The following is a 10,907-nucleotide window of genomic DNA, read 5'->3' on the forward strand; positions in this document are numbered from 1 at the left end:
GTGTCCTATTGCCTCATTTCTTTGAGCCACCAAGACCCTAGCCCTCTGCAGAGCCTCAAGAGGACACCTAAAGGTTAAAGGGTTTCTGATACAGGCCACAGAAAGCTTTGGAAAGAAGAACTCCCTGGCCAAGGGTGCACGCAAGTCAGGGGAAACAGCTAGAATTGGCTGGTGTTCACCCTGCCCAGAATGCAGATTCACAGGCACCTAGAGGGAAAAGGCACACAGGTCTGCTTGGGTAGGCTCTAGGCTCAAGTTACCTTAGCCTCTTTGAGGCCAGAACCTGGGAGGAGCCAGGAGTTCTAGAAGTGTCGCTTTAACCCTTCCCTCTCAGGAATCTGGACTTCGGGGCCCTCTCACTGACAGGGCATGGGTTCAAAAGGTTGAGGAGTCTGGATCTAGTCAGGACTCTTCATTGGGTAAGTGTGGAGACAGGCAGGGTGAGGGAATGAGATAGCCTGTTAGGGAAGGCTTCTTGGAGGGAGACATAGGAAGGGGGTGGTAAGGAACTGAAGGGAGCATGTAGGTAGTGAGACCCACATGATTAGAGCTCTAATGCAGGAATGGAATGTGAGTTCAGAGCGTGGACCCCAGCCATGATCCAGCTGGGCTGGGCTAGGGGGATCAAATTAGGATTTGCCTCCCATGCCTTGGCCTCTGGTCTTTGTATCTTGTCCCCACTTCCCCCCTGCTCTTAGCTACAGTTGCTAAGTTTAGTGCTCTTTTTAGCACAAAGTCTTAGTCTCAGTCTTGAGAGAGGACTGGGAGCCCCACCTCACCCCAGGAGAAGGCAGCCAAGGGGGTGAAAGTTGAGCAGGGCAGGCAGCTATACTGAGCCCTCACTTGTCTCTGAAACAGCAATCTGTTGGCAAGCCCACTAGCCAGTCAGAACCAGGTGGCTGTTAACTTGCAGTTTTCAGCTCTGGAAAGTTTTGCTTCCAGCTCCTGAGTTAGTGTTTATGTCACTTAGGGGAGCTGCTCTGGAAAAGAACAGAAGTTCAGCCCTGATGCCAGGCCCATGGCTCACTGGGTGGGGCTCAGTGAAGTGGGGAGAGCCTGGCCAGGCCTGGCCTAGCACTGGGCACGCCTTGGGGAGGTGCTTTACCCCACTTCTTCTCTGCCTGGTGTGAGGTCTAACAGCAAGGCTTCATTTTGCTCTCTGCAGCTGGTGTTGGCTCTGGCTCCAGCTTAGCACCTGTGTTTTGCAAGATGTTGTACCTGACCAGAGCCTTGATCTCATCTGAATTTTATTTCTCAACTTTATTATAGTAAACCTGAGATAGGAAGGCCAAACAGAAGTTCTTAGCTCTCTTTGGTAGCAAAGATACTGAGACCCAGAGAGAGAAAGTGTCTTGGCCTCGAGTAAGTGGGGAAGTTGGGCTGGGCCACAGACCAATGTTTCTTCTATTCTGCCCCACGGCCTCCCCTGTGAAAAAGTCCCAGGGGTAAGTGGGGGCACCTACCCTACCACCCTCTTGAGAACATGTGGCCATTTCAGGGGGATCCATCTGGAAACCCAAATCAAAGTGTCTCAGAGAAGATGCATCACAGAAACGTGACCAAAAAGGGAACCACAGCCAGGATAAGTCCCTGGGTTACAGAGAGCCGCCTCTAGCATTATCTGCGCCTCCTGACCGGTTTCAGATGGGGAAAACAAGGCCCAAAGAGAGACTGACTTGCCCAGAGCCAGGACTAGAACCAGTTCCCCATCCAGGGTTAGCCTCTTGATTTGAGGAGCCCAGGAAGCCCCAAACTTTCCTTCCACCACTGTTCCTTGCCCATTCCATGATGCTGTATTTTCACCCCAGCAGAGTTCTGCCTTTGGCATTAAAGGCTTCTTTGAGACACATCTGTCTCAAATAATAGGCTGGAAGGCATGTTCACCCTCATGGCTTGGGTGCCCAGGTGCCCAGAAAAGAGCAGGTTCTCATTTGAAAGTCGGAGAATTTAATGGTACAGCTGGGCGAGTTTAATGGGGCAATTGAAAAGCCCCTGGCCTGTTACCATGCTTACCTAGAACCCTGGAAAAGCCAGTTCTGTCCTTCAACCCAGGACAATAGTCATCCCCCACCCCCAGATCCCACAGAGAAATATGGTCAGTTTCTCCCCAGACATTTAGGAACTTTCCTCAGCAAGCATCAGTGCCTCTCTCTGGGTTTGTCTTCTGCTCTCTACTTACAGTTCTACCAGGCCCATCCCCACTGCATTCCCAGCAAAGAAATTCCTTCCTCGAGGTAAGCTTCTACCTTCATGGTTTTTCAAGTGTCTCTTCAAAGTATCCCTCAGGGATGTCACCCCATATATGACACCCACTGTCTAGACTCCAGGGTCCCTACAGCCCCTTAGTCTGATGATCCTGCTTCCATATGGGTTCCTCCTGCCTCCCCACGAAGCCTGAAGCTCCTGCAAATCCCAGGCTGTGGTGACAACTTACTCGTGCCCCTAGGGCTCCAGCAAGAGCATGGGAATATTTCAGAACAGCAGTTAGTACATTCTGCTCTACTTAGCCCCTCAAGGGTTGTGTGAAGAAAGAACCTTTGTTACTAGTCAAAATGTTTTTTAGACCCTGTTGAAGTCAACAAAAGCCAAATGCTGCTGAGCATGTGTTCTGTCCTTCCACACTCCTTCCCAACCCTGTACACAGAGCCAAGCCCTGGTCCCTGGGCCTGGGCCATACAGATAAGGCCCCCTGAGTCGCTGGGTCTGGGTGTGGGTGCTGGGAAGGTGGCTGAACCAGCCACACTAGTTTCTTTTCCAGAGCAGTTGGCCCAGCCAGCAAGTGCAGGCCTGTGCTCATGCTGTTCCCTCCAATGGAAGACCTCATGCCCTCCCCCAGTTCTGCTAAAACCCTGCCCATCTCAGATTCCCCCTCTGTGTGAAGAGTCCCCTGACTTTCCCAGCTGTTAGTCATTGCACTCTCTCCGTGCTCCCAAGTTCTAGGCCTCATCTCTATGATTATTGCGTAGGTCGGCATCTGTTTTCCATCTAGCTGAGCAGCCCCTGGAGACAGGAACCATAGCTACCCAAGAATTGATCAGGTTGAACAGATCTTAGGCTTCTGAAAGGTTTGGTGAATCACCAACAAATGTATCTTGATTGTCATTTCATGAACTAAGGTACTTGGCCCTTCCAATCATGGAGAGCAAGACCTATCAAAGCCTCTCCAAAACAGAGAATGCTTCTCCTCTGTCAGAGGACACAGAGGCCTGGTTTTAGGATGAGAGAGAGAGGACCAGTATCTCTCTGGACCCCTTTCACTGTAGCAGAGAACGAAATGGAAATTAAGGTACAGCTGGTGACTCAGAAGCTCCATCTGCAGTACAACCTAGATGACTGGAATGGGCCTTGATGTCACTCCTAAATCCTAAATAGCTCAAGAAACAACAATCTTGAGTCTTGGGAGCAGAGAGATGTATGCTGAGGCTTCAAATGCTGCAGAAAGGATTTGACTCGACTAAAGACTTGGCACATAGTAGGCTGTAACAACCGTGGGTTCCAGAATGAATGGATAAAAGATGTTTTCTCCCAGAGGCAGTCTCCTCCACACCCAGTTTAAGCCTCTGGTTGCTGTGGCTTGGTCCCACCCATTCACTGATCTAGCAACTACCAGGCTCCTATCTTGAGAGAGGACTGGGAGCCCCACCTCACCCCAGGAGAAGTACAGTTTGAGTCATAAGCATCAGATTCAGTCCTAACCCTTAGGAGCACTCAGTCTGGAAGAAGAAAGTAACAGACAGTGGCTGGGCAACTGGCCTCCCCTGGCCTGAGGCATTATGGGATGCAGATGCCTTCCATATTTTGGAGAGAACAAATGCATACACTAACAAAGGTTGGTTGGTTTCCTTTTTCTCCTTATAGCTTGGCCCTGCCTGGAAGACAGTCATAACTTCTAGTCTCTGTTCAGCCCCTAGCACCACGTGCTCTTGGTTCTCAGGAAATCCTTCCTATGGGCTGTTAGACCTGAGAACTTACTCAGGTTTTATGCACTCCCTTGACCATTTGAATTCCAGATTGGCAAGGACCCTCAAGGTTATCCATCTCGCCCTTTTCCATGGGTGGGAAACTGAAACCCAGGCAGGAAAATGAGGATGCCCGACTTCCACTCCCCTTATATGTGGCTGCTATTCTAATTCTTTCAGCAGATCTCTCTGTCTCCCCTGCTTAACTCTGAGCTGTGGAGGTCAAGAAATAAGTTCTGTTCCTTTCTGTCTTTCTGTCATGGTAGGCATTATGAATAGGTTAAAGAAATGAAGGAAAGCCCAGTTGGTGTGACTCAGTGGTTGAGTGTCAACCTATGCACCAAGAGGTCGCTGGTTCAATCCCTAATCAGGGCACATGCCAGGGCTGCAGTCTTGGTCCCCGGTAGGGGGCGTGCAGGAGACAGCCAATCAATGTTGTTTCTCTCTCATCCATGTTTCTGTCTCTCTCTCTCCCTCTCCCTTACTCTCTCTAAAAATTTAATTTAAAAAAAAGAAGAAAAGAAGTGAAGGAAAGAAGGATTACTAAATGTTACTGACCCCAGAAGCAGCTGCAGTTGGGCCTAGTTTCCCATCAGCAGCAGAACTGCAGGAGTGGGGGAGGTAGTCTCTGTCTCTCTCTAGGGTCTTCACCAAGCTGCTTGAGGTACAGGTGTGCTCAATGCTCCTGCAGCTAGTGAAGATCTCAGCTCCTGGGGTTTGAGGACAGGGAAGAGATGTCCATCCACAGGGAAGGCTTCATGCTGTGAAGTCAGCCAAGTTTGTATGTGGTGGCGACTCCCATCTCCTTTTAGTACTGCTTCTTCTGCCAGGCCTCCATCTCTTCCCCAGGGCCTTGCTCTCAGCCTGGGGTAACTTTTCTGTATAGCTTTGAGCTCCTTCAGAACAAGAACCTGGCATAGACTAAACACCAAAAAAAAGACTGAGTGCCCTGGTCAGTTTGGCTCAGCGGTTAGAGCATTGGCCCGCGAACCACAGAGACCCGGGTTCAGTTCCCATTAAGGGCACATACCTCGGTTGCTGTTCGTCCCCGGCCCCAGCTGGGGTTGTACGGATGGCAACCAATCGATATGTCTCTCTCACATCGATGTTTCTCTCTCTTCCTTCTACCCTGTCTGAAGATAAATGCAAAAATATCCTCGGGTGAGGATAAAAAGAAAAAAAGACTGAGCAAATGAGTGAGTCATAGAGGAGTCCAGAAGACCACAGCAGACTAACTCAAATGCAAGCACCTTAAAGGTGGAATTGGTGATAACCTGTCAGCTCAAGGAGGGGAGATGTTTGATAGCAGGGCCATGAGTATGTGCTTCATGTCACCTGGCAGCTTCAGGAACTCCAAAGGGCCAACAGAGTTTATTCACCTCATCTTCTCCCTGGAAGTTGGATCTATTTCCAGGGACAGAAACAACTCAGTGGACAAATGACTTGTCTAGATTCATGCAGCAACAGAATAGATGAGGCTTCAAACCCATCCTGGAGATGACTGCCCCTTCTCCAGAGGCCTAGAAAGAGTCTGAGCTGGTTCACATCTTAGCTCTGCTACTTCGAGCTGTGGGACCTTGAGTTTATTTCACTTGAACTGTAGTTTCCTCACCCATGACTTGGGAATGGTACCCACCTATGGGTTGAGGTAAGGATTAAGCAAGATCAGGTATGTAAAGTGCTCTGTAAACCGGTAAGCTCTGCATCACTATTAGCCAAAGGACCAAAAGATGAGAGGAATTAAATCCATCTTGGCAGTGCCGTTTCTTCAGTGCTAACCTAGCTGACTTCCTCTCCAGGACAAGAGCGAAACCACTGGAAGAGCCCTGTCCCAAAGGCCTTGTCGCCCGAGACCTAACTCGCTGCCTCCCAACCTGCCTGAAGAAGAAACTCGCAGGATTGCACGGATATTTTCTTCCCAGTGCTCCCAGAAAGAATAATGCAGCCTGAGAGACTGAAGGAAGGACCCACCTGCCCACCATCCCTTAGCCTTGTCCAGCTTGCAGGAGGTGCCAGTTCTGCTTCCCTCAGGGCTGCCAGAGTCCGGAAACCACCACCAGCCTAGTACATGGGCACCACAAGACCCCGTCAGCATAGATGGTGAGAGCATCCCAAACCAGCCCCATGTTCACCTGCAAGGCCTTCGGCTTCTTCCTTCTATAGTGAGGCGAAGGTTAGAAACAAAATGGATTCCCGCAACAAACTGGCCCACCTATATTTTGAAGGTACCCAAGCAGGCATCTTTTGGCTGAGAAAATTCCCCCAATGTCCTTGACACAGTGTACTGCTGACGTGAGTTTATCCTCTACCCGACTATGATGGACCATTTCTGCCTTAAAGGTTTGAGAGGGAGGTGTAGAGTATATGCATCATGCATAACTGAGGAGATGCTACAGCCACCTTCAGTTCATTTGCTTGGGAATAGGGTATTTTATAAATATAAATTATTTATATGCCATGTTGAATTAATCATAGGAGAGGAGGGGGAAATTACCTCCTTCAAACATTTTATCTGACTGTCTGAAAATTCTAACCATGCTTTTAACTTATTGTTTTTACCCAGCTTTGAAGGTCATTGTTCCTGCCTGTGTTTGAATAAAATCATATTGGTATTTGTATTCCGTGCACGAGTATTTCCTGGGTTGGCCACTGAACAGGGTTGTTAGGAATTCATTTGTGTTCTAACAGCCAGCGATAAAACTTGACCACCATACAGTCCCTTAGAAGCTCATCTGAAACCAGGGGCCAGAGTCACCATGAGACTTCTGAGCTCCCCAAAGATCAGGTTGATCCAGATTAGGGTAACACCCATTATTTCTTTGCTGGTGCCTCAAATCCGTCAGTAAAGTAAAGGGAGTTTCCTGCAACAACTCTTCTCAGAATCCCCCATCTCTCTGGGATGGGAGGCCCTGGCTTAGACTGTCGGACCTCAAACATTTGAGTAACTACTGTAGACAAGGCCTGTGGGGAAGGTCAGGGCAAGGTGTGCAGAGTGGCTGTGAGAGGTTGAAAGGAAGCTACATGGAGGCCCTGCTTTCCACCCCCAAGCACAGGTCATTTCACTTAGTCCAAATAAACAACCCTATAGCCTATATTAGGATTCCTTTTTAATAGTTCACTGAAGCTCAGTGAAGTGAATTTGCCTCTGTTGATGTAGCTAGGAGTGAATCACCACACAAGACATCGCCAGAGATGTTTCAAGGCTTCTGCACTCAGTGACCAAAACAGGATATAGCCAGTAAGTGCTGTGAATTCAGGGAGTGTACGGGGAAAGACCTGTGGGCTGGAGCAGTCGGGGAAGGCTTCCTAGAAGAGATAAGTCGAGGTGAGCCCAGAGAGAGAACCAAGCGGGTACTCAGGCCGTATGCACCTGGGGTAGAGAAGAGATTGGTCTGTCTCTGCCACTTCCCCAGTAGGTCCCCTCCAGCTTGACTCTCCAACCTTCTGAGCCTCTTTCCTCATCTGTAAAATGGGGTGATAACCCCAGCTTCATAGGGTTATTGTGAAGATGAAATAGAGATGACATTTGTGAAAGTGCTTCGCCTGCAAGTGGCACTTAGTGGAAGCTTAGGAAATGTCAGCCCCGCCCACACCTCCCCTCTTATCTGGAGCAAATCAGTAGATAGGCAAGCACACTAATAACTGAGACAGGCAGGACATGCCCTCAGGGTGCAGGTGATGCAGGAACCCCAGGGTGCCCTCATCAGTGAAGTGCCCTCAGACCAGCCTGCCCTTGATCTGTTCATCTCAGCCTCCTAGCCTGCCAGCTCATGCCCTCCCCAGAGCCTTCCTCTCAGATCACCAGCCCAGAATTTTAAGACCTGGGGCTCTACCTCCTTCGAGGTCACTAAGAACCTACAGTGGAGCGGTCAGGGGCCCAGGCCTGAGGGGTTAAGCAAGTGAATATTCCTTCTAAATCCTCTTCAGGTCCTGTAAATAGCCTGATCGGGTTGAGTTAGGATAAGGCCACGGGAGGACACCAGCTGCTTCTATCCAGGCTGAAGGCAGCCTCCATGACACAAAGTCATCCTGAGGGTCTGAAACCCACTGCATCCCCGGAAGTTGGGTCTGTTTCCCAGCAACAGGTCAGAAGTGAAATGCCTTGCAGGTCATGCAGTATGATGTACATGTTCCCACCACGACCAACAGAGCTAGTCACTGTCTCCCCCACTTCCCTTTGAGCACTCCCTTTGAGAAGACCTGAAAAGGGGTGTTTCTGTTCACTCACAGGTTTGTTGATCCCAGCTCATAGCAGCCAACCTTGGGACCTCTAGAGCAGGCAGGTTTCTGGGAACAGGAAACCAAAGTGGACAGACCTAGCCCCATCAAGAAGCTCCCAGGCCAATGTAAGCTGAGCTGACCTTCCTGCCCTCTGGGTTTCTCCAGGGTCTGCTGCCCCCTTGTTTGGCTTCCTACTGTTTATCCCTCCCCATATACAGTACCCACGGCAACTCACCCACCACCTCCAGGCCAGCACTTTCAGGTAGGGCCCAGAACCTACTTCCTGAGCCCTCCCAACCTCAACAGCCCTTCTCTCACAACACTAACATAGCTGCCTGTTCTGCTGACATGAGCAGGGCCTGGTTCAGGAGAACAGGCTTCATACCTGAGCATCTGGCTTGTGACCACCTGCCTCGTGGCCATGGCTCTGTGCCCTAATCCAGCACTGGCCTCAGCCTACCCCTCTGCCCAACCCAATTAATTCTCTTCCCTTCCCAACCCTCTCTCCTCTCTTCCCCTGCCCTCTTCTGCCCTGATCCCTTCCCCTTCTCTACTCTTCACTGTCATCTGGGTTCCAGGTTCTGATGTGCCCTACCCTTACCCTCAGTGTCTGCCCTGCAATAGCTGCTGCAGGGGACCCTTTCCACCCTGCCCCATACATTCTCCCAGCTCCCTTGGCTCCAGCAGTGTCCATGCTGGAGCCTCCAAGTGTTATGTCATCAACAACAGTTGTCATCCAAATTACATTATAATTTGCAGGCTAGAGTTGGACTCTGCCTCGTACTAGCTGTGTGACCTGTGTAAGTCATTGTCTCTCCCTGAGACTCAGCTTTCTCCTCTATAAAATAAGCATTACAAATGTTAGGATCCCTAGTCATAGAAAAGAATGAACACAGATGAACTTTAAAAACACGATGCTATGCCCTGGCTGGTTTGGCTTAGCGGTTAGAGCATCGGCCCGTGGACCAGAGAGTCCCGGGTTCAGTTCCCGCTAAGAGCATGTACCTCGGTTCCAGTTTGTGCCCAGCCTTGGTTGGGGTTGTGTGGGTGGCAGCCACTCTATGTGTCTCTCTCACATCAATGTTTCTCTCTCTCTCTTCCCCCCTCTCCTTCCCACTCTGTCTGAAGATAAATGCAAAAAAGACCTCTGGTAAAGATTAAATAAATAAATAAATAAATAAATAAATAAATAAATAAATAATAAAAACATGATGCTAGCCAGGCAGGTGTGGCTCAGTGGTTGAGCATTGACCCATGCACCAAAAGGTCACCGGTTTGATTTCCCGGTCAAGGAACGCCCCTAGGTTGTGGGCCTGATCCCCAGTGGGGGTCATGCAGGAGGTGGCCAATCGATGTTCTCTCTCATCCATATGTCTCTCTCTCCCTCTCCCTTCCTCCCTCTCTCTCTAAAATCAGTAAAAAGAAAAAGTATAAATAAAATAAAAGCACTGTGCTAGTCCTAACCAGTTTGGCTCAGTAGTTAGAGCACCAGCCTGCAGGGACTGAAGAGTCACGGGTTCGATTCCAGTCAAGGGCACATGTCTTGGTTGTGGTTTGGTCCCCAGCCCTGGTGGGGGTTGTGCGGGAGGTGGCCAGTTCATGTGTCTCACATCGATGTGTGTGTGTGTCTCTCTCCCACTGTATCTGAAGATAAATGGAAAAATGTCCTCTGGTGAGGATTTAAAAAACAACAACATGCCCTGGCCAGTTTGACTCAATGGTTAGAGCATTGGCCTGCGGACCAGAGAGTCCCGGGTTCATTTCCCTCTAAGGGCGCGTACCTCCGTTGCAGTTTGTTTCTGGCCCCAGTTGGGGTCATGTGGGTGGCAGCCACTCGATGTGTCTCTCACGTTGATGTTTCTCTCTCTCTCTTCCCCCCCTCTCTCCCTCCTCCTCTATCTGAAGATAAATGCAAAAAAATGTCTTCGGGAGAGGATAGAAAACAAAAAAAAACCCTATACTAAGTGAAAGAAGCCAGTCACAGAGTATGTCACATAGTGTATAATTCTGTTTGTATGAAATATTCAGAACAAGCAAATCTATAGAGACAGAAAGTCAATTATTGATTGCCTGGGGCTGGGGGGGAAGGGAAGTGACTGCTGATGTGTAGGGGGATGTTTTTGAGGAGTCATGAAAATGTTCTAAAATTGATTGTGATGTTTGATGGTGGTATACTATGAATATACTAAAAACATTCAATTGTACCCTTTAAACAGGTAAATACTGTATGAATTATATCTCAATAAAGCTGTGGGGTTTTTTTTACTTAGAATCCTATTAATACCTACCTCATAGGGCTGTAAGAAATAGAAATAATGTATGTAAAGCTCATAGTAGGAACCAAGAAGTGAGAATCGTTATCATTGTTATTATTTAGAGGAGGCCCGGGAGAGCCCTTCCCAGCCTTGACCTTTGGACTTACATAGTGACAGGTCCAACCACACACACACACACACACACACACACACACACATATACCCTTATCACCTGAGGTAGCTCTTTTTTCAGTAGTTGAAAGGAGCTATTTTAAAGAACCTCAAGTCAAAAGAACTGAACCAGATCTAGAACTCTGACCTCCTCCCTCACCTCCCCGCCCCTCACCAACAGCCTCTTGTCAAGTGATCAGGCTGTCAACTAGCGTTTCCAGGGTAAGGTTTCAGGTCAGCTGGAGTGTATAAAGATAGGTGCTAAGCCGGAGACAGCAGAGACAACAGTGAATGGCAAGGG

At 49.2% G+C, this 10,907-nt stretch overlaps 1 protein-coding gene and 1 long non-coding RNA gene across 2 annotated transcripts in view; one reads left to right on the forward strand and one right to left on the reverse strand.

Moving 5' to 3' along the window:
* Positions 1 to 4,621, reverse strand: part of LOC118627995 — a 39,440-nt gene extending 34,819 nt beyond the window's left edge. The window contains exon 1 of the long non-coding RNA XR_004959235.1: positions 4,518 to 4,621. This is a non-coding gene — a long non-coding RNA (uncharacterized LOC118627995). The remainder of the gene's footprint in view (positions 1 to 4,517) is intronic.
* C2CD3 (C2 domain containing 3 centriole elongation regulator) overlaps positions 1 to 6,563 on the forward strand; it is a 156,216-nt gene extending 149,653 nt beyond the window's left edge. The window contains exon 33 of the mRNA XM_036258617.1: positions 5,759 to 6,563. Within this exon, the coding sequence (XP_036114510.1) occupies positions 5,759 to 5,899 (141 nt within the window). The 3' untranslated portion in view covers positions 5,900 to 6,563. The remainder of the gene's footprint in view (positions 1 to 5,758) is intronic.
* Positions 6,564 to 10,907: the final 4,344 nt, after the last annotated feature.

Source organism: Molossus molossus, unplaced genomic scaffold (assembly GCF_014108415.1).
Source record: "Molossus molossus isolate mMolMol1 unplaced genomic scaffold, mMolMol1.p scaffold_m16_p_13, whole genome shotgun sequence".
Lineage (NCBI taxonomy): Eukaryota > Metazoa > Chordata > Mammalia > Chiroptera > Molossidae > Molossus > Molossus molossus.